This window comes from Scardinius erythrophthalmus (assembly GCF_964197995.2).
Source record: "Scardinius erythrophthalmus genome assembly, chromosome: 16".
In the NCBI taxonomy this organism is placed as follows: Eukaryota; Metazoa; Chordata; class Actinopteri; order Cypriniformes; family Leuciscidae; genus Scardinius; species Scardinius erythrophthalmus.
Genome location: NC_138236.1, coordinates 3076564 through 3104506, shown reverse-complemented (window position 1 = coordinate 3104506; position 27943 = coordinate 3076564). Strand labels below are relative to the sequence as shown.

Below are 27943 nucleotides of genomic sequence, written 5' to 3'. Positions count from 1 at the left end.
GCTCTTAAGTGGCGGTTAATTATCCTGTAGGGGATCGGACTCCACATCGGGCTTCAGACTCATAGGCACAGCTGTCCTTGAAGAGGATTCTGTCAGTGCCTGGACTGAGCTTGATTTATGAGCTCTGCCGCTCACCAGATGGGGGACGGAGAGAAAACGACGGTCCGCTTGCTTAGCGAGTCACAGTCGCTGGCTAATTACATCTTTATCTCCCGCTAATCTGATTCTGAAAAAAAAAAAAAAAAAAAAAAAAAGAGGCAGCGAACAGAATCTAATACTGCGTTCCATTCAACTTGGAAGAGTGCAATCGAATGCAACATGAAGTCATAATTGCAATTGCTGCAGAAATTCACACGCTGATATGCAGGGTAAATAAAATGCACTGTGATGAATACAATGTTAAGCAAATGTGCATAAAACACTATGATCCTGTCTGTAACCTGAACACCTACAGAACAAAGCGCTAATGGTAGCATTGCTTCATTGCTTCAAAAACGCTAATGGTAGCATTGCTTCATTAGCCTATACTCATGTCATTTCCATAGCGTAACGCATGAACTAATGCGTGCATTTATGGAGACATCACATAGGAATATCCAACAATCGTCTTTGAATGGAACGCAGCATTGCACAAACATATTGATGTGTAACCGCAGGATTCTGAGGCTTTTGGTTATGTCATCGAGGCAGACATGAGCATTACATCATTACGGCATAATATATCATACATTACAATCATCAACAGCATGAAAAAAAAAAATCGCAATACATACAGTACACATTTGAAATGATATTAGGACGCCTACACGCTAGAGTCTCTAATGCAAATGCATTGAGTTCAATGGAAAAGACAAGAGGACAGATGCAATGGATTAGATAAGTGACGCTCTACTTCGTACTGTATGTTTGTGTTCCCACAGCCATTTTCTCAAGCTCAAAACAGATCTTCTGATTCATCTAGCGTGCAAGCGCCCTCACATTTCACTGATTGCTCTCTTTAACGGACTTGGTCAAATTACTTCCATTTTTAAAAAAGTTAATCATGGTAAAACAGAGCACAATACTTCAAAAAGTTTTTTTTTGTTCTTTTTTGCTGTTTGATGAATTCAGTGATTTTTAGTACAAAATATTTTCACACACATGGCTTGTGATCAGCTCTGACATTTTTTTCTTACATGGAATTACTATCATATTTATTCAAATACTTATTAACATTGTCATCATCATTATTATCATCATCATCATCATTATTATTAACACCAAAAAGGAATAGCAGTTAACCTTGCAGATTAAAATGTACACAGTGCAGGGGGTTAAAACGGGGTCGGTGCAGGAAGTGAGGTCACAAGAGGGACATTTCTAACCGGTACATGCTATCCACAAGCAACGAGAAGTCGATGAACTGTTTCAGGGCAGGAGACGCCAGAAACTTCTGCTGCCTTCAGTCCTTGTGGAAAGTTCCTACTTACGAGTTTGAACGTATTTATGATGCATTCACGTTATTTTGAAACGTATCGCGCAACTTCATATTTCTTTCACTCTTTGCATCGCTTTTCTCACTTTTCTAAGCCATGTTTGCAAATGTTTTTAGTAGGCTACATGAATGGAGTCTACAGCTGTATTAGGTTATTTATTTTATTAACTAAAGTTCGACAACCAGATAGTGTTCTCACTTTTCATAGTGTTCCAACATCGCAATAACTTCGCAATCTAACAAACCTCATTTTAAAAAGCAATTTAAAGTATTTCATGTTTTTAACTTCCCGTCAAACACAAGACGTTTAAGCACTAGGAGGAGCACTTTTCTAAATGTGAGTTAAAAACTAAACTTATTATGATCAATACCAATGAATCTCCTCTAATAATGACATTTTGGTGGCGAATGCATGCTCATCTCGTAAATACGATCATTCCAACGTGACTTAAAGGCAGCAATATCTTCCAAGCCAAAAGGCTGAAACAGAGAGGCTGATGGGAAACGGTGAAATGAGTGGCCTCTACTGCATATATATTTACACTGAGGACGATCTGAGTGATGGACAGACTGAGGACAATATGAGGGCTGGACGCGGGTCAGATGTTCGCTTTGGGTCGAGAGCCCAAACGAACGCAAACGAGGGGCCGAGATGACACGGCACTCCTGCTAACCCTCGCTAGAAAGAAAAACACGTGGTTTGACATCATTCATAGTAGCTACGTATGTCAGAATGCACCACCGTTCAGCTCAGATCTCTGCGTTCGGATCCGAGGGTCAACGGCCGACGGGCCCGCTGGTGAAACAGCTCCGAGAGGGTCACCCGAACATCGCAACCATCGTCGTCAACACCGTTACGTTACGACCAGCATGTCCAGCACGCACATCAAGAGACACGGAACCGTTATCTTGTCGTTCACATCATTTGCATCACATAGCAGGTTTGGACGTTAAAAGGTGACCGTCGTTGGCGACGGGAGGGGGAGATGAAGCGTGATATGCGACCGGGCGTGAATGGAAATAGGAAGAGAAAGGAATGACCGAGTGATGTAGCGATGGCTCTTGGATTAATGCATAATTTCTTTTTGTTCACAGTGATGGGTTCGTATTTAAAGACTCCTTCCGAAGCGGGAAAGTTTTAGACCTTCATCAGAACAGAGATGGAGAGGCAGAACCACAGACCGACTCCTGATAAACGTCCGTTCAGGGACACCCCTCCACCGTACACCGCCCCGGGCCCTGCAAGAGCACAGAGAAGCAAATGTGAACACGGAAAACCAGAGAGAAAAAAGGTGGTCACTAAGTCACTATGAAATCATTAGCAAAATGCACATTAAAAAAAAAAATGAAAAGAAACACAAAAGAGCACAAAAGAAGATATTTTGATTTTTGAAGAAAGTCAGTAACCAAACGACTGATGGACCCCATTGACTTCCATAGTATAGGAAAAAAAAAAATACTATGGATTTCAATGGGGACCAGCAACTGTTTAATTACCAACCTTCTTTAAAATATATTCTTTTGTGTTTAGCAGAAGAAAAGAACTCATACAGGTTTGGAACAACTTGAGGGAGATTAAATGATGACAGAATTTTCATTTTTGGGTGAACTATCCCTTTAAAATAATTACAATTATTTTAATAAAATGTCAAATATTTACACAAATAAATAAAATATTTAAAATAAAATAAAAATGAAACACAAGAAATAAAATACAATAAAAATGATAAAAAAAAAAATAATAAAAAAAAATATATATAGGGGAGAGCCGGGACAGTTGAAACACTTTTCAGATAAATGTCGTTTTCTAAGATAAGGTTACAGATAGATTTTTTATTTTTTTGTGATTAACAACTCACATATGTGTTCTCTTAGTATCATGTGTTATTCGGTACAAATATAGAATGATTTAAGTAAAATATGACTTTGAACGGGAGTTGTGCTTTGTTTCAATCGTCCCGCCTGTGCGGGACGGTTGAAACACAGGGGTGGGACGGATGAAACATGACAGTTTAAATGGCAACTATTCATCTAATGCTTTTTTTTTTTGTGAACAACACCTGACAAGTAACTTATGTACATATTGTTACAAACATATTCTGTCATTTATTTTCATTTAAAGGTTCATATTAACCATTTTTGTTCTGTCGCCCAATAAACAATAGGCGATAAGCCTATGCGCATTTTGTAATCTTTCTAACAGGCTATTTTGACGAAGACAGACAAATCAGTTTACAATTAATTTTCTTACATTTCTTCCTTGAGTCATATTGAGTGTTTGCTAGTTGAATAGCCTGCTATTATGAAGAAAACGAGGTCAACCAGAAGACGATAAATGAAATTTATTGAATATTGAAGATTAGACAATTGATGATTATTACAGAGATAGCATGTGTTGCGTAATTGAAAATTAATTTGCATTAAAAGAAACACAAGTCTAAAAACAGTATATGAATCTATGAACAGTATAGGCTATGACCAGGTTTAACGGGCAGGACGCGCGGGCGGGACGGTTGAAACACTGTTTCAACCGTCCCGACAGCGCATCCTGTCATTTAAACCTCTTTTGCTCTTAAAGTAAAAAACTCTGATATTGCCCACTTAAGGGTGTGTTGCAGTACTAATACACCTGCCGTATTATCATTACAATGGCACATGAAACAATAAATCCAACTTGTCAGTCAAAAAAAAGTACCTCACGAAAGAATTCACTCACCGCATTCAAAAACAGCTTTGTGGCTTTAACTCCAAAACGACACGACGTAAACAAAAAAAAATTTCGCGGGTATGTTAGGCATTGCGTGCTGTACGTGCTGACGAAATTTGACGTACATGACGTGAGTGGTTTTCAAGAAAATCTCAGTGTTTCATCCGTCCCGCGTTTCAATCGTCCCGCCTCTCCCCTATATATATATATATATATATATATATATATTTATATATTTATATATATATATATTTTTTTTTAGAATAAACAATAGAGTTGTGTTTATGGCTTATTTTTAACAGCACTCCAGATTAATTATTTTAGTTTGCTTGACTGATATTCACTTTAAAATGATCATATCATGACAAATTTAATCTTTAAGTGATATTTGAGCCAAAACAACATATTTATGTAAACATAGTGAAAGCATTCAGAGGAGAAGGTTAGACACTATTATTCCTAAACAGAAGATGAAAGAAATTATATAAATAACAGCATACGAGTTTGGAACAACATGAGGATGAGTAAATAATTGCAGGATTTTCATTTCCAGATGATCTATCCTTAAGACAGACAGAGGTGGGATAGATGTTTATTCTCTTAAGGATGAAGATTAAGGTTGCAACATGTTTGATGGAAAAGTGAGAGTCAAGGCCAGACGCTGGTGTGGAGAGGAGACGTATGTAACTGACGACAGGAGACTCATCACGGGAAAAACTCGCGGAGATAATGGGAGACAGAATGAGACGGTGGATAGAGAGATGGAGGACTTGCTTACAATGGTAAAGCATGAGGGGGAAATGGCATGAACAGAACAGGAATCACTCACTGGGGACTGAAATGTGAAGAATGGAGGGAGAGAATCTGCTGATGACATCCTGGGGTAACAGGACACAACAGAGTGGGAACAAACGAGAGGAGAGGAGAGCAGCGCTCCGACATAATGGGCCGGAGAACGAACAAGAAGGGTGGAATGAAAAGGAGGGAAGAAAAGGCAAAAAATAGATAACATGGATATGGACCGTCATGATGCTGGATGGTAGTTTTACTAATACTGGTTGTGCGAAGGACCTGCTGTATATTGCTAATGAGCTATAAAAGCATCATGTAAGCAATAATGTACAGCCAATCTATAAAAAATTCATCACTCTGATTGGTCAATCACAGCATTCTGCGGACAATATTCAGTTGTAATCGAAATTATTTAACCACCATTGCAAATCAGGTTTATTGGCAATATTTACAGACTTTCAGCTGTTTGTAATGAACAAATCAAACAAAAGTAGTTAAAATAGCCCAACACAACACATTTTTCAAGTGGTTTCCCCAAATTCAACTGAAAATGCAACTTTTAATGACTTCTGCAATCTCAAAATTATTCAACCCCTTCATGGCAAGCATCTTTAGTACTTTGTAGAACACCATTTTGCGGTTGTGACCTGCTGCAAACGAGATGTATAACCAGACACCAGCTTCTGGCAGCGTTTCTGAGGAATCTGAGCCCGTTCCTCATGAGCAATAATATTCTTCAAATCTCAAAATCTCTTTTCTATGGGGTTCAAGTCAGGTGACCGTGATGCCACTGTAAAATCTTCCAGGATTTGGAACCTGAGGTATGCTTGGGATCATTATCCTGTTTGAAGATCCAATGACTCCCAGGCTTCAGCTTCCTCACCGACGGCATGACGTTTTCTCCTAGGATTTCCTGATACTTCAATGAATCCATCTTGCCTTTCAAACGCTGCAGGTTTCCAGTGCCAGAGGACGTAAAGCAGCCGCAGAGCATCACGAGCGCCACCATGCTTAACTGTAGACAGTGTTCTTTACAGCTAATGCTTCATTCTTCTTTCTCCAGACATACCACTGATATATCGGGCCGAAAAGTTATAATTTATATGATTTTGAGCACTTTTCTTGTGCTTTTGGGTCAGTAGTGGTGTACGTCTCAAAGTTTTGGCATGCGTTTAGTACCTAAGTGGGCAAGCTGAAACCTCAGTGCCTGTTGCCACCAAGTCTTGCTGCAGGTCTTTTGCAGTCACTTACTTCTTCTGAACCTGTCTTCTCAGAAATCCGGTTGCAGCCATTGATAGCTTCCTTTTTCTGCCCTGTCCAGGGATTGTAACCACTGTTACACTGGTATTGAGATGTACTGAGATATATAGCACTATAGTGAAAAAATATAACACACAGCCCTATTGAGTTTTGCACAAAAAAACAAAAACAAAACACGGGAGGTTTGAGAGTTTTGTCCAATTTATGCCAAAATCAGAAGCAGCCAAGCATGAAAGCCAACGTTGGAACAAATGTAAGATCTTTCTGTGTATATGCTCAATCACTCAATGCAACAATGTTTTGGCTCCATCCCAAGGTTTTTCCGTGACCTGTTCCTCCTCCTCCTTTCTCATTTGCTCTGCTTTGAATCTTCCAGCAGCAGCAAACTTCTCCACTGAGAGATCTGCCGCCTGCTGGGTCCAGAACGCGGTCAAACTCTGATGTTATGTTATTACATACAGGAGTTGACTTGGTGCTGCTTTTGTTTTTGTGTTTAACAGCGCCTTTATAGGTTGCCCTTTAGGGCTAGAAAGAGTGTGACCCTAAAATCGAGTGAAGCTGGCTTCTTCTCAGAAAGAGCTGAGACATATTTTATCACCAGAACCCAGAGATGGATATCAGAAGCCTTTAAAAGCCTTCTTTAAATAGGAAATTCATCAATAGAGGAGCTTGTTGAGCTACTTAAAGGGGTGGTATAATGCCCTTTTCACAAGATGTAAAATAAGTCTCTGATGTCCCCAGAGTGTGTATGTGAAGTTTTAGCTCAAAATACCCCATAGATATATATAGCATGTTAAAGTTGCCACTTTTTGAGGGTTAGTAAAAATGCACCTTTTTTGTGTCTGGCCCTTTAAATGCAAATGAGCTGCTGCTCCGGGCACAGGGGGCGGAGTTTCAAGAGCTTGTGTGTGTTAGCAGCTCCGATTACCTCATGCAGACACACACTATAATGTCAGAAACTGTTCTGCCTTTTATGTTTAAACCGAAGCCATACAATGATGGAGAGACTCACAAAAGAAGTGACAACACGTAGAAGCAACAGGACATCTCTGAATGGTTAGTTGATGAATGTATGTTGCTGATGTGGAGTTAACTATCTTCAATTAGCATATTCTGTCATGATAATCTAATCTATAAATCGCTCGTATTGGAACTGTTGTGAGATGCACACAGAGTGACTTTCTATTGCATGTGAAAAGACGGATGCTACAGTTTGAGCTGACTCACAAATGTGCTCGACTACAACAACTCTTCCTCTTCTCAACATGGACTCAGTGTTCAGGGGGCGGGGTTTATGTACATTTTAGGGTTGGTGATGTCACTAACCCGGGAGGAATGTCCAGCCATTTGTTGTAGTCCTAAAAAAACAAATTCTTTAAAAGCAAATATCTCCCTTTGCTTTGAACTCTGAGCGTTGTAACTTTGCAGATGTTGTTTATGATCAAACAGCAACATTACACACAAACTAAAGTTAGAAAAGTCAAATCATAATCAACCACCCCTTTAAATATTTTAATAGCAATTAAGCAACATACTGGCTAGTGGCTACTTGCTGAAATTTGTGAAATGATAAATGTATGAAAGTATGTTTCTTGGAGAACTGAGAAAGATTTAAATGGAAACCTTTATTATTAGAATTGGCAAAAGCATTTTAGCATCTCATAAAGCAGATTTAACAAAGTAATGAGGTTTAATATACGACAACGTCTGAACGGAAATCATACAGCACTACGTGGAACACTAATGCTAATAATTTATGCAATAATTGCAGTGGCAGAACTGACATACATGTACTTGCCTAGCTAATTGGTTGTTTATGCTCTGTGCAGTTCATTTGGCTATAGATTTACAGTACCGTTTGAAAACATTTCATCATTAAGTAGAAGTGTAAGAGGAATCAGGAGCTAACTGCTACAGAAAACAAGTAAACCGCTGCGGTTAATTATCCTCAGCAAAGAAAGAGGCTGAATGAATGAAATATTCACAAACAGTTGTATCATATGTTCGTTTGCTGTTGCCTGTAGACTGCAGCATAACTCTTAAAGCGTATAACTCTTGCCAAAATGCAACCTGGGGTCTTTTTGTTAATCTACCTGAGGCGAACTTTCGTTTAAAAGCATAATTAGAATGGAAACGCCACTTTTAAGTTTGATCGTATTTTCGTTTTCAGTCAAATTGCCTTTTGAATGGGAGTGAATGGGGCACTTCTATGATAGCATCAAAAATCACTATTTTTAAACACTAAGAAGGCTCGACACAACATGAAACTGTGCTGGAAGTATCACCAGGGGCTCTACACATGAACTCCAGCATTGAGAACATTGTTTGTGTACACAGAGTTTACTAAAGAGAAAGATTTTGAACAACTGTCTCTGAGACAGTTAAAAATAGTAGATCTCCGAATGTGAATGAACTGACTCTGAATTTTAGTATTGCTTCTTATATGAGCATCCTTTTTCAAATACAAGATCAATATTGATTTTCACGAACGACAAAACAACAAATTATCCGTGAATTTATATGGAACTAAGCTTTAGGAACTTTCCATCTTTACTCTCCTCCCTGTTACGTTGCATTCGGAGATCAACTATTTTTGACTGTCAAAATGCCGGCGGACACAGAGAGTTGTTCAAAATCTTTCTTTTTAGTAAACTCTGTGCACACACACACTTCGAGCAAAGTTTCATGCTGTGCCGAGCCGTCTTAGTGTTTAAAAAGAGCGATTTTTGATGCTATCATAGAAGTGTCCCAATGCACTCCCATTCACAAGGCAATTTGACCGAAATCAAAAATACGATCAAACTTAAAAGTGCCGTTTCCATTCTAATTATGCTTTTAAACGAAGGTTTACCTCGGGTAGATTAACAAAAAGACCCTAGGTTGCATTTTGGTGAGAGTTACCCTTTAACCTTCCTCGTTCTTTACACCCCTATTGCTTTCCCTGAAATCACCCGGAATAATGAACAAAACAGACTAATGGGGTTTGCTGGTCAGAGAGTTTTGTTTGATAGTTTTCAGCAGGTCTGCCTGGAAAAAACAGCTAAAACATCCAACAAAAACAGAAAACCAACGTGGGCTGGTTTAAATAGTTTGTTTTGCCAACAGTAGGGAAACGTCTATTTTTGTGTGAACCATAATTTCACCACCAAGATTGAAAGATTTTTATTTTTTTTTTTTTGCAAAGACAATTTACCCACAATTGTCAATATCATAATTCTGCCACTGTGATATGAAATACTACTAATAATAATGAAAGTTAAGTGTTAGTACATCATATAGTAGTAGTATTTGTTAGTCTGTCTTGAACTCATGCTCATTTAAATAAAAAAATCATTGTATTACAGTAATGAGAATCACCATAGAGAATAATGGGAGATCAAAAGCAAAACAACCAGCTGCATTAAAACATGCTTAACCGTTATGAAAATAATGCAAATGGACAATATCATTTTTTTCTTTCGTTCTTAGGGTGAATTGTTTTCATGAGATTCCCTTCTTTATCATGAGATGAATGCTTCTAGTGCACTAACCAAATAGTCTCCCTGCCTATAAAATAATAATACATATATATCATTTAGAAAACTGCTGAGAAAAATCGCTAGTACAAGGAAATCTCTAGAGTTGATATGATTTGTTATTGTGTCCTTGTTGTTTCATTCAGCCCTGGGTTTTTAAAAATCCCTGAGGTTTGTCTTCAATAAAGCAGAGCAACTGTATAAGACAGGAACTATTTACAGTAAGACAATGAAAGCTTTCGGTAAACGCTCAAAGCACATTTTCCACAACAGTGCATGCTTTATAGGAATCCTGTATTACTCAAGACACTGATGTCCTGCAGTGGACACAATATTTGCTGTAACAAAACTTTAATTCAGTTAACAAACACTTCAGGCACAACAAACTTGTGAAAGTTTGTTAGAATGATCATAGTTCATTTTAAATTGTTGGCTGTGCAATTATATGTACACATTTTGTGAGCTGAAGAATAACAATAAAATTGGCCTTTATGTGTGACAAAACTACATTTCCCACAATTCTCTGTGGTAGCATGACAATGCCAGAGTGCCCCTATTATGCTTTTTCGGATATTCCCTTTCATGCAGTGTGTAATACAGCTGTTTGTAAAAGGTGAGCAAAGTTTCAAAGATCAAAGTGCAGATAAATGGAGTTGTTGTCTCCTAAAAGAAAGGATCGATTTTGATCTGCCTGGAATGAGTCGTCAGCACTTCCAGTCTCACTTCTGCTGAACCTGCAAACACTGCAGTTGTATCTCAGATTGGAAGAGTTTGGCTTGAGTTGTTCATGTCGAGAAGACGCTGTTTACTGCAAATCCACTTTGATGCTCTTACAAAGGATGAGATTGATACGGTAAAACTGACGCCATTGTTACTGTTCGTATCACTGTGTATCAAGTGCTGAGAAAGAGCTGAAACTCAGCGAGTTTGGGTTCTGACCCGTGCTGTAAACAAGGCCGTACGCAGGGTTTCATAATTACAGAGGTCACAATACAGAGTTTGCTAGGGGCGTTCGAGGACATGCTGGGCTGTTGGAAATATTGAAATGCTCTTCAGAAATGAGCGCAGCTGCTTTGTTTACTGAGTAAAAGCTGCATTTCTGTTGTTCCATAAGAGCCATCTAAAGTGATTGTTGTGCAATTTCATTCAGCACGTCTCCTTCACTTGTTGGGCTTGTTTCAAATGGAGTCCGCATGCACATTGATTATTAAAGGAACACTCCACTGTTTTTTCATATTAAACTATGTTATTCCCTTACCTAAGACGAGTTGATACATACCTCTCTCTTCTCAGTGCGTGTACTCAATCGCTCTGGCGCGCGGCGACACTTTGATAGCACTTAGCTTAGCCCAGTTCATTCATTAGGATCCAAACAGAGATGAAGTTAGAAGCGACCAAACACCTCCACGTTTTCCCTATTTAAATACAGTTACACGAGTAGTTACACGACCAAGGATGGTGACACAAAATAAAACGTGGCGCTTTTCTAAGCGGGTAAAAAGGATAACTATAATGTATGGCGGAATAGCACTGGGAGCACTTCGACTCGGCGCAGTAAAAAGTCACGTTGGTTCTAATGACAGAAGTGAGAGAGGATTTTTCAGGAGTGATGATATTACTCCATTTTCTCAGATTTTTGCTCAAAATTTTGCTTTTTTTATGAAACTTTAACATTCAAGTGTTGATAAAAAAACTAGAAGCTAGAATTAAATGGCTCTGTTCTTTCTTTTGATATATTTCATGTTCAGATATTCATACAACAAAATATATTGATTGGCCATGAAACTTCTGTGAAAATGATCCAAAATGCCGGCGTAGGCTGGCAACTTTTTTTCAAAAACGCTGGTGGGGAAAGAGTTAAACTTATAGCTAATGAAAATGTCTTTGTTAATCTTTCTTGTCTCGTCACACTGACGCTTATTGCAATGAATCACGCAAATTCTAGTCTATATTTTCAAAAACTAAAAACTAAATTTAACAAAAGTTTATTAGTTTGCACCCCCAAATATTTCTGTTAGTCGTTTAATATTTCTATTGTAAAACAGCTGACAAATATTACATGTTGAGTTTATCTCACACTGAATGACCATGTACTAATTCGTGATCAGCTTCTGTGAACAGCTACGAGAAGTAGCCCTCCTACTTTAATGCGATTGATCATCTCTAATATTTTTTCAGCATTGTGTAAAATCCGTGCAGCACCAAATATTAGCCAATTATTTCACAACCTTTATCATATACACCTCGGTCCAGACCTCAGGGACCTCTGTAAGTGCTGAGACCAATCACGACAGACTGGGCCATCTGACCAATCAGAGCAGAGCATGCTCTCGGAAAGGATGAGTTTAGAAAGACCAGATGCTTTATCGAACCGTTTTAGAAACTGTGAGAAAATAGCTGATGCTGCGATGTATATTATGAGAAAATTCAAGTGTTTTTTGACCTTGGATGCAAACCTATTGAAGGAGCCTTTAAATTACAATATTGGAGACACTTTAAAATACAAGCATGAATTTCACCCATAAGGGACACCATTTTTGATGTAATGGTGCTAAACAAGCTTAATCATTAAGTAAAAAGAGAAAAAGAAATGAAATTGTCACGTATTCCCAATCAAAATCACTTCAAACATCAATAATAAGGACTTCCGAGCTAATGCATGGGAATTGTGCTGTAGTGTCACAAACCCTTTTAAATGCTTCACGCTGTTGCAGGAGTTTGTTCAAGTTATGCATTATTAAAAAGGGTGAAACCGATGCGCTTTGCTGAGTTTACAGTACCAGACCATTTGCTTTCAAGCTCCATCAACAGACACATCGCTGCCATCCGTCTACGGAGGAGCTCTACGTGAAAACTAGTATCGGGGAGCGAGAATTGCACATTTGTTTATTTTGTACAGTGGAAAGTCACTTCCTGAAGGGTGTTTATTTATCCTTGACTTTATGCCTTTGTAGATTCACGAACGTTTGGAGAGTGTTTGAGTGCGAGTGTGTCTGCAATAGCGTACTCACTGAAGAGTAACATGCTGGCATTGGAAGCCCCGAGGCGGTTGGAGGCGAAACAGGTGTAGTTGCCAAAGTGTTTTTCTGTGACGTTGGTGAAGAGCAGCAGGGAACGTGTTTTCTCGTTTTTAATCTTCAACGTGTTATCGCTCTCTACCGGCCTGAGAAAGAAGTAATAAGAAAGATCACACTTTAGAGTTGAGTGAGTTGTCACGTATAGCCAGCGTGTGCTGCTTCCCATGGTTCACCTTACCTTCGGTCATCCCGGTACCATTCAAAGGACGCGGTGGGAACCGCCATAGCTTCACAGCGCAGAATTGCAGTTTTCCCCAGCTGGGCAGGCATGTTCTTCACATCTGTAATTGTCGGTGGATCTAAAGACCAACAGCTCACAGTTATAATGCTGATATATTGATATTTCAAAGAATAATTGATCAAAGCGTATTTGATTTGTTCACGATAGTTGTTAGTAGTCTCTAATGATAAGATTTTTGTCATTGGGTTATATTTTTATATATAACCTTTTGGTCCAATGTATTTGAGACGCTTACAAAAGCTCTCAACACTTACATTGACCCTGACCCATTTATAGCCCTATTTGGGGTCTCCCCTATAGGCCTGATTTGGCGGCCAGAGTTCATAAAGTCATTGTTTTTACTACAATCTTGGCCAGACGGGCTATCCTTCTTAAAGCTACACTGTGTAGAATTTTCTCCCATCTAGCGGTGAAATTGTTTATGACTATCAACTGAATATTAGTTTCTAGCCCCTCCCATTCAGAGGGCGTTTTAACTCCTACGTTGGCCGTATTATTTCAAATCTGCCGGCAGTCGCGAGTAATCTCCCCCTCGCATTCGTCACGGTGCCACTGAGTGTCAAAACGTGAAAGGCGAAGCTTGAATTTCCAGGTATGTCCCTCTTTGGCTAATGTATTTTCAAGATGGAAGCGCAACATGGCTGCCGCCATTTGAGCAACTCGCTCTTACGAGAATACTTGATTAGTTGGTAAAAGTAATTACACATTAATGGGCACATATCATTTTGAAATAACGTGTTTTTTGCTAAGAATCAACTTAAAAAAATACACAGTGTAGCTTTAAGTGGAAGGATATTATAATTTATTATAATTTCCCTCATTTGAGTTCTAGGATTTTTTTTGGGGGGGGGGTTCATGTAAGGGATTAATAATGGACAATATTTTATGATCTACTGTTTTTTACAATGTCCTATTCTGTACTGTCGCTGAAAACCAATAAAAGATTTGGAGTAAAATACATCAAGGTGCCCCCAACTCTATCGTTTGTTTCTCCGCTCATATTGTAATATTCCCTTTTCTTAATATTGATTGTGTTGCACATCTGTGTTTTATTGGTTGTTGTCTCCACTCTCTATACTCCCACTTGAGTCTTTTTCAAATCTGAGGTATAGTGTGAACAACCAGTGCTAAAACAAGAGGGTTTCATGACACTAATGTACAGTAATGAAGTACTTTTCCTCAAGTTCTTTACAACCCCATGGAGATGAGAGAAGAGACGATGAAAAGATAGAGTTTAATTCTATAGACGGCTGACAGCAATTCAATTTATGTTTCCATTACGCCATCACAAAGTGTTCTGGAACAGTCTCAACAATCTCATTAGGATGTAATGTGTGTTTCTGACGACTCGACTTACAGTTGACTGTGACCTTGACACGGCGTGTGTCTGGCGGCGCCACACCGTTGTTGGTGATGCATTCAAATTCCTCTGCTTGATGTCGCTTGATTTCTGTGATTTCCAGAAATTCGCCCTCGCTCATGAGACCGTCTGTGAAAACAAAAGACGAGAAGGTGATTGAATACACGCCACCATGGCGCACAATGTCATGCATGAGTGTATTGGGAGGGTAGGTGTTGTTAAAGCAGGCGCACTAGGATCATTGTTCCACACTGTCATATTAAACAAAAAAAGGCTAGAGGACATGGAGCAGGGAGAACGACTTTCTCTCGGTCGGTGTATCACAAGGGACGGTTCTCCTGGAGAAACCAGCTGTTGAATGTCTTGCCCTGGAGTGGAATGGTAAGACGGGAATTCACCGATTTGAACCCGGCTCTTTAACCTCTACTCTACGTTCTCTAAAATGACTAAATGATTGAACCTTTTCACCCAACCCCTACAAGTTTACTTCAACAGTGTTCAAGGTGAACAGGGTTTGCTGTAGAGTCAAGATAAATATGAGGCAAACATACAAAATGTCACATTCTATTATTAGCTGTTTCAACACATGGATTTTTTTATTTATTTTTTAAGAGGTTAAGTGCTCACGGAAGAGATGGGTTTTCAGCTGTCTTTTGAATGTTGTCAGGGATTCTGCATCCCGGATGAGGGTGGGAGATCATTCCACCAGCATGGAACCGTGAATGAGAATGTTCTGGAAAGTGATTTTATGGCTCTCTGTGATGGAACCACGAGAAGTCGCTCGTTGACCGATCGTAGGCTTCTGGTGGGGACGTAGACTCGTAGGAGCGACTGAAAGTAGGAGGGAGCTGAGCCTGTGATAGATCTGTAAGCAAGCGTCAATGCCTTGAACTTGATGCGAGCAGCGAGAGGTAGCCAGTGCAAAGTGATGAAGAGAGGAGTGACGTGTGCCCTCTTGAGCTCGTTGAAGACAAGACGAGCTGCAGCGCTCTGAATCATTTGTAGAGGTTTAGTTGCACATGATGGAAGTCCAGCCAGAAGAGCACTGCAGTAATCAAGCCTAGAGATGACCAGGGCCTGGACGAGAAGTTGTGTTGCATGCTCAGTTAGGAAAGGCCTGATCTTCCTGATGTTGTGCAGTGCAAACCGGCATGATCGAGTGGTCTTTGTAATGTGGTCTGTGAAGGTCAGCTGGTCATCAAATATTACTCCAAGATTTCTGACCGACCTTGATGGGGTGATTGATGATGAATCTAGCTGGATGATGAAGTCGTGTTGTAGAGACGCATTGGCAGGGAGGACGAGAAACGAGAAAAACATTACATACATCACATTTAACAACTAGCAACTGCACACAAAATAACAACCACGTCTCAATTCTCAAACTCCACAGACCTTATATAACCTTCAAACTAAACAAGTTCTGAAAATTATATAACCTTCAGACTTTCAGACTAAAATTAATGCGATGAACCTTTTCTTTTCTAGTTATGTTTGCAATTCTGTTTGGTGCTTCTAGTGGAGCAGAAATGACACACTTCACCTTGATTAAAATTAATTTTAAACAGAATAAAATTTATTTATTTAACAAGAGCAATGATAAGAGGAGGCAAGTGACAAAAGGTCCATGGAATAAACTGAAAGGCTTTGATAAGAAACTCGTGTCTGCGTCGCCCTCAGATAAACATCACAGAACGTGTGTTGGGCAATGCATCACTGAGCTTTATTTGCCGGCCATTGTGAACTACAAAAAGACATCTCGCATCTCTAAGGCACTTCTTTCCCTTCAGCGAGACGAAACAGACAACAACAGAAATCTTTAGTTACAGGGGCAACGGTGGATTTGCCTCAGTGTGATGAAAGTGGATGATATTAGTACAACAATGACAGCGAGAACGGATACATGATGCAAGCATACTTTGTTCTTTTTCAACTACAATAGCCAGACTGCAGAACGGCACACAAAAATCTCGGTGTCAACCAGAATAATCCACTTCTTAGTAGTCTCTCTCTGGCTTCAGCCAAACACAAAGGCAACCGCACAGCTTTTAATTCACAACCACCGGGACTTTATGCCACAAATTCGGCACCTTTTCTAATTGAAGATTATTCCGGGGGATTATTAGCACAGCTACTGAACTGGAGAGGATTATTTGCAGCTGCCGATGCCACCCGACTGAGCACACGCTGGGGTTTACAGCAATGTTATTCACTCATTCCATTAGCGTAATAAATATCGTTCCCCTGTGAGATCTTCGTCAGGCCGTCTGAGCACCTTTCAACCCGCTGGGGAGGAAAACATAATCTTTTCCTGACAAAAAAGGTTTACAGGTAAAAAGACTGGTGTGTCTCATACACTTCGAGCTGAGATGCTTTCTTATAAGGTATTTGTAACTATTTCTCACAGTTGTGGCAAGCACATTCCCATGTGGCCAGACGCATTTTTGCTCAAGCTACAGCTGGAAAATGTCAGCAAAACGACAAAATCAGCTTTAGAATTACATTCAAACAGCTAGATGGAATCAAACAGTTAAATAATAAAAAAAAAAAAAAATGTAATTATACCATAATTTAATGAAATCATTTCAGAAACAAAAGTGTTTTTTTTTCTATGTTTGCATGCTGCAAATGATGTAAAAAAAGTATATTATTTTATATAATTCTATATTATTGCATATAAAAAAGATTCCCATTGAATTTTCAGCAAAAATAACACATTGTTATATCTACTGTTCTCATGATATAAAATTACTCCTACTCTGCATAAAATTGTTGTCATAGCTCCTGTGGCACTCAAAATTAAATATATGCACTTCCACCAAATTAAAAAGTTTTTTATTTATTTAATTACATTAAAAATGCTGCAATTATTATTATTTTTTTTTGGTGCATAAATTAAGGGATTCAGCCATAATGTATACATTTAAGTTTAAATCATATATCATTATTTTCTTTACATTATGGTATAGTTTTGGCATGACAGTAATGAGAATTTACAGGAAATAATGTGCTAGAGTCAGCAGGAAACGGAAGTTGTGATTGTCTTTTCTTCTCTATTGTGTCGTATTTCCGAGTGAAACGACTCCTGGAACAAGAACAATTGTTGGGCAGGGCTTGATTTTGTCCATGGGTTTGTCAATTGATTGGATGGTTGTGGTTTGCTATTGCTGAATCTCATGTGAGTGACAGGTTGCCCCGCCCTCGTCATCAGAGAAGAGAAGAGATGCTACACTTTTTGTCCAGTACATGTTAAAGGGTTAGTTCAGCCAGAAATGAAAACTCTGTCAGTAATTACTCTCCCTCATGTTGTTCCAACCCCGTAAGACTTTCGTTCATCTTCGGAACACAAATTTCTGATTAAATCTGAGAGCTGTCTCACTCCTCCATAGGCTTCTCTGTAATTGATATCTGCCAGCCCAGAAAAGTTAGTAAAGACATCGTTAAAATAGTCCAAGTGACTACAGTGGCTCAACCTTAAGTTTATCAAGCGACGAGAATACTTTTTGTGCGCAAAAAACAAACAAAAATAACGACTTTATTCAACTCTTCATTTTCTTCTGTGTTTCTCTGAGTGAGTTCACGTAGTGTAACAGCGCAGCGCTTCTGGGTTGTACGTCAGAACGCAGGCTCACTATCTTCATTTGTGTTCCGAAGATGAACGAAAGTCTTACGGGGTTGGAACATCATGAGGCAGAGTAATTACTGACAGAGTTTTAATTTCTGGCTGAACTAACCCTTTAACATGTACTGGACAGAATGTGTGTGGGTGGTCGGTCTAATGAATGAAACTGACGTGTCAAACGCGTGAGTAATGCCGGTTTCAATCCGTTTGGACGTGCATGTGCGATGCAAGCTCCCGGTTACGGTGTTTTCGACGGAGTGGGCGTGTCTTCTGTCAGTGACGGACAGGTGTGTGATTGTGATGTCATCGCGCCCTGCCTGCTTCCCTACAGTGAGATGTACAGGTCCAGATGGCTTTCTGTTTCTCTGGCCTAATCTACACACCCAATTTCTCGCCCCGCTGCTGGCAACCAGTAGCTCCACCGCAGTGACTCGCGCTGAATAACAATGTGGCTCTTTCTGTGGCGCTTTACGCCCCTCTCTTTATTCCTGCCGTGCCGGTGGGTTATGAGGTGTGGAGGAAGTGCTGAGTGGGGAAAAGCACAGAGCGAGAGATCCGCAGACAAGGACCACAGGAGCTATGGCTTCGGTTTTATGCAGAGTAGAGGTAATTTTATATCATGATAACAGTATATACCACAATGTGGTTATTTTTGCTGATGCAATGGAAAAAAAATATTTATTTGCAATAAATGAATAATATTATACATAAAAAAATACATTCCCATTTTTTAGATTTTTATTTTAAACTTAATGGACACAAACCAATAGATTGGATTATTCATAAGAATTGAAACTAAAGATTCACTGCAAAAAAATGTTTTTCTTACTTGGTATCTTTGTCTTGTTTCCAGTCCAAATTCTTGAATCAAGATGCATTTACTAAAGTAGTAAAATGCCATAAGTCATTCTGTCTTGTTTTCTGGGGAAATAAATCAAAATTAAGTGAGTTTTTGCTTAAAACAAGCAAAATGATCAGTCCATAAGAAAAATAATCTTGTTTCTGTTTAAATTAAGATTATTTTTCTTACCCCATGGACAGATAATTTAGCTTGTTTTAAGCAAAAACTCACTTAATTTTGATGAATTAAAAAAAAAACAGGACATAATATCATATCTAATTTGACTTATCTAGTAAATGCATCTTGATTTCAGAATTGTTAGATATTTGGACTGGAAACCAGACAAAAATACTAAGTAAGAAAAGCATTTTTTTGCAGTGCAGCAGATATTATAACTAATATTATAAAGCAGTGGGACACTTTCCTACTGTCATGACTAGTGATTCATCCAGTAATGAAACAGGAGAAGGCTTTCTGGGTCATTGAATCATTCTTTCAAACCTTTAAAAAAATGTCATTCATTCATTCATATCAATTAAATAAGCAGAAATTAATGTTTTGTCAGAACCTCAAGTAATTTGCATGCTATTTTTGTTTAGCTGTCTGTTCAGAATTGTGTGAGAATCGTGATCTCTATTTTAAACAAACATACAAAGTAATCCTCAATTCATCCTGAATCGATCAGCTCTAAAATACAAAGATATTTTGCATAAATAATTAAAAACTATTTTGATTCTCATTAGATTCCGATTATTGTAATAGTCAATGTGATTTTTTTATCATAGGGATACACTCATAAATTTAAAATGATATAATTATATTTTTCACACTATGTTATAGTTTTTGCATTACAGAAATGAGAATTTACAGAGGGAAAAAATATGCATTTTCTTTTATGTTTCTGTAACTGGTAATGCATGATGCTAACAATGCCAAGGAGTCAATGATAAACTTTGTATCCCAAATGCACTGTAATTTTTGTCTGGCAAATGCATAAATGTAACTGAATTCTTTTGATTTTGGAGTAAAATATGAAACATGCATGTTCTCAACACTCACATAGTGATCAAATGAAAGCCCCTCCCCTTGATGAATCATAACTGGACGGATTTGAGACGCATGCCAATACTATCTGCGATCGGCTCTTCAATGTGTGCACTACACGGAGACACTAGAGGTTTAGTATCTGAGCTCAGCTGGGCTATTCATGAGAATCTGCTCCGTTTACAGGCAGAGCGACTCTTGAGTTGAATTCAAAGGACTCGGTTGAAAAATAAATGAGGGTAAATGATGATCCCTACCATGTCCTGTAATCATATCGTGAAAAGATTAAACAAAAATTGCTGGTCCTGTTATGCGTTTCATAACGAGCACTGGAAATGAATGCAGCTAATATCAACGGTATTGAAAGTTATAAATAGCATGTTAATGATAACCATAATTATTAATATTGTGGCAGAGCGATAATGGTGACAAAGAGGATGATGTTGACAATTATCACCCTGGTTGTGGCTGTAATTATCCATAATGAAATCTGAGCTGTAAATCACTAAGACTACATTCATAATGGCATGCAGATCCTAATATTTCTGCAGTATATTGCGTACAGTATGCTCATTTTATGTATGAAATACCCATGCAACATTAGTCAAAATGTGTAGTGCACAACAAGAACACAGAATATTGTTGGATTGAAAAAAATGTGGAAAAGAGTAAACGGTATCCCACAATGCAATGCGCTTAAAGGAACAGATCACCCAAAAATGATAATTCAAAAGTTGTTTGATTTTCTTTCTTCTGAACACAAAAGATGATAATTTTAAGAAGGTTGGTAACTAAACAATTGACTTCTGTTGTATGGAAGAAAAATACTATGGAAGTCAATGGGGTCCATCAACTGTTTGGTTTACTGATATTCTTCAAAATATCGTCTTCTGAGTTCAGCAGAAGATAGAAAATCATATCGGTTTGGAACAACTTTATGGTGAGTAAATTTTGACAGAATTGACATTTTAGGGTGAACTATCCCTTTAACTTGACGTTCATTTACAGTGTGACAAATGAAGAAAATGAGCGCAGTAATACTCACATCTGAAGTCCTTCCAGGTCACAGTGGGCTCGGGTCTGCCGACCGCCAGGCAGAAGAGGTTCACGTCTTCGCCTTCATTCACCGATTTATCTTGCGAGATGTTCACTATCCGGGCCGGTACTGCAAAACACAAGTTTTTAATTAAGATAAATGAAAACAGAGGCTTAGCTGATGTCAAAAATCAACCTTAGTTTTAAAAAAACCAAGCTGAATAAATTTACTCGAGACGGGTTGTTTGTTTCAGGGTTTATAAATGATTCCAATCAGCTGTTTTGGACTAAATTCCCAAAGCAGAGGGCAATGCATAATGCCGTACGGATAATGAGCCGGTCCTTGAATTTAAATGGCCTATGATCAGAGCTTTAATGAAGATGGCCAAAGATTTGGCCTGCGAGGCATTCTCAAGCAGTCCATTTTTCAGTTTCTAACAGGGCGAAATGCGTCCGACGATAAACTTGAGATTGGACCCAGAGCAGATTTTTCCCGTTGGAGGAGTGACTGGGGGGTGTAATTATTTTCGCTCATATCGCACTAAGACTAAAATTGAGGGCACAATGGTATCGAGCAAATACGGTCATCTGTCTGCAAAGCTCCGTGTGGCAGATAAAAAAGCCTGTGTTTGGTGAGATGGTTCTGGCCTGCCGGTCGGCCAACAGCGTACTTGACATGCATTTTGAACACGCTCCCTTGCTTTTCAGACCGGCCAAGTATAGTTTTCTATGAAATATTCTTCACTTTATAGGGCTGAACGTCATTTACACACATGCTGTTCATGATTCAGTCTCAGAATGGCTTGGTTCGTTTGCTGCACGCGTGTAAATTAATATACAACTAACTGGTAGTGCATTTATTTATTTGCTGGCAACCCATCAAAATAAAAGCTTGATATACCATTTGAAAAATTAAGATGTAAATATTAGTAGTGTGATTTTGGTAACACTTTAGTTTAGGGTCCAATTCTCACTATTGACTAGTTGCTTATTATAATACTAGGATATTGGCTATTCATTAGTACTTATAAAGCACATATTAATGCCTTATTTTGCATGACCATATTCTACATCCCTTAATCCTACCTAAACTACCTTACTAACTATTAATAAGCAGTAATTAGGAGTTTATTGAGGCAAAAGTTGTAGTTAATAGTGAGAATTGGACCCTATTCGATAAAGTGTGACTAATTCTATTTTTAGTTTACAGTAAAATAGTGTTATTACTATAAATTTAACTTTATTACTATTACTACATATTATTATTTATTATTAATAATAATTAATACAATAAAATAATCATAATAATAATAATTTTATAGTCATATTGAATTGGTCAAAAACAGTAAAGGAGGGTAAATTATGAACACACACACACATTTTTCAAGTTTTTCCCAAATTATTCATCCTTAAAAGGATTTCACACATGAAAAATATTTATTTTTTAAACTTTTTAGGAAGTTGCAACTCACAATTCTGACTTTTTCTCTCGATTTCAACTACGAGTTTATCGCTCACAATTATGATTTTAAATAGTCACAGTTACCATTCAAATTTTTGTTTCCATGGCAGAAACAATCCATAGATTCACTCCCCTACAAAATCACCCTAATCATTCTAGAATGAATCATTCTTTCCAAATAGAGCTATTTTTAATATAGCTATATATTGCAGAAAAACTCCAATATCGTGCAGCCCTTCTTTGATATTTTCAATCTTGTGCAACAGGAAAACGCATCATGCATGGTGTGATATACATAACAATTGACAACTTCCCGCCGGCGGGGTTGGGTTGGGGTTGGAGGAAAGGGAGGGATGCAAGCAATCCATCAGAGGAAGGGTCTGCTGCCAATAAATCACGTCAGTCAGGATCGCTGGAACTCTTACTCATGTTGCTGTTGACGTGACAGTCGGCACAACCCGTTCCCGCCTCTCACAGCCGGTCAGGCTAAAGATTACTGAGCATAACCACCCCTCCGATGCTCATTACATCTGTGTCAAGCCCTCTGGTCTTCTTGGTACTGCCATTAACTCTTTCCCCGCCACTGATGAGATTTTCCATCATTTATGACCCCATGCTTCCCAGCAATTGACAACTTTTTCTGGCAATCCGTGGTTCCACTGTTATACGGTAGGGGGCGCTATTGCACATCTTCCGAAATACAGTACAGCATCTCCGGATCGAAAAACAAGTGATGAAAAAGATCTCCATTAATCAGATGGAGTGGATAGAAAATGGTTGCATTGGAAATCGCATACTTCCCTACTATATAGGCGAAAAACACCATGTGAAAAAAGAAGTATGTCCAAATTCACAGTAGGCTACTCATGTGCATTGGACACTTCACTATCCCATGAGGCCACATGAGAGGATTTATGGATGACAGTGAAGCGACGCAACTGACGCTGGTAGATCACATGATAATGACAACATGGCGGATGTAGTACAGTACGTCCAGATTACATTAATAATACACACATTTATATTATATAGAACATACTTTTTTAGCATTAACAAAGTAGTGGAGAGCGGGGCACAACCTAACACTTTTAGAATTTCTCAGTTTGTGTAAATCTACTTTTGAGCATTTTTTTCTTCCCCACATTAATTTCACACATGTCTAGTACAATTATGTGGTATTGTTTTATTAATCCAGTGTTTACTTTTTTCTTGATTTACCCTGAAAGAGTGGAAGTGAAATATGACAACATGCCCCATAGGTGCGGTACATTGTAACATGACATATGACAGCTTAAAATGTTATCTGATCTAATAAAAAAGTATACAAGACAAACTAAAATATTTTCTAAATAAAATACATTTAAAAAACTTTTTCATATAAAATAATGGCAATTTTTAATAATTAAATGTAAACTAATTTTTGGGTTTTGACTACAAACACAGGAAAACACAGCTTTACAACATGGTTCAAAACATAGTTATTAATAATTGCTGAACATTGACTCTCAGTCTTTATTCACCTTTTTCTCATGGTTTCTCAATAGTTCTAATAGGGGCTCATTGTAACGCAGTGTGACAACATGCCCCGCCTGCACAACTGGGATTTAAACCCAGCTAGTGTCTTTTTCTGGTTAGATCAGCATTAAAGAACATCAGATTTGTCTAATTTTAAGACATTTACTTTGGCTATGGTTAAATAAATGTTCATTGATATCTTCCAAAGATTTCTGAATTTTGGTGCAATTTCTTCTCAGTATAGTGTTGATATGGCATAACTAGTACATACACTAAGTTTTGTCATGCTAGCATGTGTGGAAGTATTTAAAACAAGTGTGTTACAACGAGCCCGGCGTTAATGTGCCCCGCTCTCCTCTAACTAATGAAGAGAGTGTGTGATTTTAGACGCAGCCGATGTTTCAGTGGAAGATAACGTGATCACACACATTCAACAGCAAATACATCGAAACTGCCATGTTTTGATCATCCTTCCAAATCCAATCCGTCTTGCGATATTCTCAGCTTTTGGTTCGAAGTGTTGTGTGTGTTTTCAGAAACTTACCCACATTCACGTTTGATAAGGAATGAATGAAGCTGGAAAACAATGAGCAGAGGCTCTGTTCTTTCCTTTGATATACTGACGGATTATGAATTCATACAACAAAATATTCTGGCCGCCATGTAGGCTACGTTTTGTGAATACGCTCGAAAATGGCTGGTGGGGAAAGAGTTAAAGGAATTGCTTCTTTTATGTTTCACAGCAGAAATAAAATCAAATGGGTTGGGAATGATATAAAGGAAGAGAAGCACTTGAATCAGAAATGAGCTTTTTGATGTTAAAATAGATGTTAAACTCATCAACTTTAATGCGCAGAGATAACTGAAAGTAAACCATTCGTAGCTTCGATGGCACACCGACAGTCCATTCAGTCTATGCATATTGATCGATGAAATAAATAAGCGTTTTCAGGGAAGAAACAGCCACTGGAGTGTCAGTTACGCTGGTTAGTGAACACAATCTTTGGAAGTTAACAAAAAGTTTGTTTGTTTGAAACTCATAGAAGCAAAAGAACTAGATATCCACGAGGAGAAGGGTCTGTGCATGTCTCAGGCATCATTTGTATTGGTTTTCTTTTGGATGGACAGAAATATATGGAAGCCCAGAATAAAAAACAAACAAACTAAAAAGTAATTGTGACTTTATATCTCACAATTTGTATTTTTTTATACTTTTTTTGCAGCTGTGAATTGTTCAAAAGTTTGTGGTCCGAATTGTTTTTGTTTTTTTCTTTTTAGAAATTAATACTTTTATTCAGTGAGGATGCATTAAATTGATCTATGTTTTATATATATGTAACGTGTTCTGGGTACTGTCGCTCTTTTGTTGGTTCGACTGCTTCTATCGTTCTCCTCATTTGTAAGGCGCTTTGGACAAAAGCATCAGCTAAATGAGTAAATGTGAATGAAAAGTCACAGATCAGACATTTATAATATTACAAAAATATTCATGTGTCACGTTCTATTCATTAAAGAATCATAAAAAAAAAAATCAGTTTCCAGATGTATATGACTGTTTTTAACACTGATAATAATCAGAAATGTTTCTTGAGCATCAAATCATCATATTAGAGTGATTTCTGAAGGATCATGTGACACTGAAGACCGGAGTAATGATGCTGAAAATTCAGCTTTGATCTCAGAAATAAATTATATTTTAACATTTATTCACATAGAAATAACATAGAATAACATTTCACAATTTTACTGTATTTCTGATCAAATGAACACAGCCTTGCTGAGCAGAAGAGACTTCATTCAAAACATTAAAAAAACGCACTGAACCCAAACTTTTAAATGGTAGTTTAGATACAGCGTCGATATTTAAAGATATAATGTTACATTGTGAGATTTAAATTTGCACTGCAAATTATTTTTGTGAGATATGAAATTGCATTGTGTGATATAAAGTACTGAAGTACTATAAGTGTGATTAAAGGAGAACTCCGGTCAATTTTAACATTGAGCTCATTTTTTTGTACATTTGGAGTGCTGTCAATACAGAGAACAACGACAAAAATCGGTGTTGCCTACACCGAGTTATTCTATTTTTAAAATTTGCACCCTGTTGACTTCAATGGGGCAAGTACTAAACCTGCTTTTAGCCTCTTAACATCCTTGATGTGTCATTACAAGTGCACAGAAAATGTGAGTGATTCCTTGCCGAGTTCACGCGCGTGATCATTGGTAACTAAACCTATGCGCGTGAACTCGGCAATCGACTACTTTGGACTTCACCCGAAAACAGGATGTAAACACAGGTATGTGCGCTGGCTTAAATAACATCATTTTTATACATTTCTTTCACATCTACTGCAGTCAGATCCACTCGTGTTCACTCTGAAGGAATCACTCACATTTTCTGTGCACTTGTAATGACACATCAAGGATGTTAAGAGGCTAAAAGCAGGTTTAGTACTTGCCCCATTGAAGTCAACAGGGTGCAAATTTTAAAAATAGAATAACTCGGTGTAGGCAACACCGATTTTTGTCGTTGTTCTCTGTATTGACAGCACTCCAAATGTACAAAAAAATGAGCTCAATGTTAAAATTGACCGGAGTTCTCCTTTAATTCAACCTAAATTAAGTCAGAACTGTGAGATATAAAGACTTCCATAGAAACACTGATCACAAAATTGACACATATTTTCTGAAACCTTTTTAGAAACCATTCATATTTTTGCTTTTTTTTGTGTGTGTTCATTGTTGACACATACAGCTCTGGCCAAAAGTGAGGAAAGCTGAATGTCAACAAAAGAAAAAAAGTCAGCTTTCCTCACTTATGGCCAGAGCTGTATGTGTCTACAATGAACACATATGCATTTTTGAAGACGAAACCCTTTAGTCAAATAAAGTCAATTTGTGATAACACAATGACACGTGGCATAATTTTTGGTTAGGTAGAAACGACAAAATATTTATAACTGATTATGTTGTATGCATTTTCCTGTGAGCTTTTTGTTTTTCTAGGCATTTTCTTTTGCATAGTAAACATGTAGCTGTAGTTTTCCCAAATGATTTTGTCAGATAAAGACCTCAACCAAGTTTAGTGTTTTGTTTTTCCCTCAAACATTTCCAAAATATTTCCCCCATATTTTGATGGTTTAATCGAACTTACAGGGTCATCCCCGATCAACGTACCCTGAACGATGAGGTAGACGTGGGCCGTTCGAGGCTGGTTCCTGGCCTGGAAGCTGCATGTGTAGGGTCCCTCGTCTGCCACCATCACTCTCTCTATCTTAATGGAGAAGTCGCTGTTGTTGTTGTTCACCAGGGAGACGCGGGAGTCCAGGGACCACTTATCTGTGCCCGTGAATAAGATGTTGGAGCGGTTCAACCATGCCTTGTGAGTGACCTCCTCATCTATCTTGCATCTAAGAAAGAGAGGAGATTGAAAAGGACAGACAGGATTGACTCACTTGAAGTGAATAAAAACAAGGCTGTGAGGCAAATGACATTTATTGTGTGCACCATTTCTGGACTGTACGTCTCCGCCTCCTCAATGCCTTGTTTTCAATAAAATATGGCGTCTACAGACTAAGTTCCATGGCCAATTACTGTGATGTCATTGAATGAGCGCTAGCATGAAACTCTGCATGAAACTTTCTTTCGTAATCGTTACAACTCGCTCATAAGGTCCGGGTCATTAACTAGATCATTAAGCTGACTAATCAGACCAGTGGTGATTGCTTTAACACTGCACAGAGCCAGAAAACACACGCCGTGACTCCGCCAGAACAGCGGAGCTTCGAGAAAAGTGGTGGGATGTTTATATACGGTATGCACAAATAATCGATACACACACATTAACACTCTACTGCATGATGCCTAAGGGGAACACGTGTGTTTTACTCATAAGATGGCAGTCAAATGGTTAATATTGAAGGGAGGGTTTTGAATAAACCAACAGAAAGCTTTTCTTTGTCCCACTGGCAGTGAAAAGTCTTTATCTGGCTCTG

At 38.3% G+C, this 27943-nt stretch overlaps 2 protein-coding genes across 2 annotated transcripts in view; one reads left to right on the top strand and one right to left on the bottom strand.

The window, feature by feature from the left end:
- LOC308704774 (uncharacterized protein) overlaps positions 1-27943 on the top strand; it is a gene marked incomplete at its 3' end in the record, with an annotated part of 525175 nt that overhangs the window by 87257 nt on the left and 409975 nt on the right. The gene's annotated exons all lie outside the window — the stretch shown is intronic.
- Positions 1093-27943, bottom strand: part of iglon5 (IgLON family member 5) — a gene marked incomplete at its 5' end in the record, with an annotated part of 63898 nt that continues 37047 nt past the window's right edge. Inside the window, 6 exons of the mRNA XM_081388014.1 lie at positions 1093-2713; positions 12760-12911; positions 13004-13124; positions 14424-14555; positions 20979-21098; positions 27126-27358. Of these exons, the coding sequence (XP_081244140.1) occupies positions 2613-2713; positions 12760-12911; positions 13004-13124; positions 14424-14555; positions 20979-21098; positions 27126-27358 (859 nt within the window). The 3' untranslated portion in view covers positions 1093-2612. The remainder of the gene's footprint in view (positions 2714-12759; positions 12912-13003; positions 13125-14423; positions 14556-20978; positions 21099-27125; positions 27359-27943) is intronic.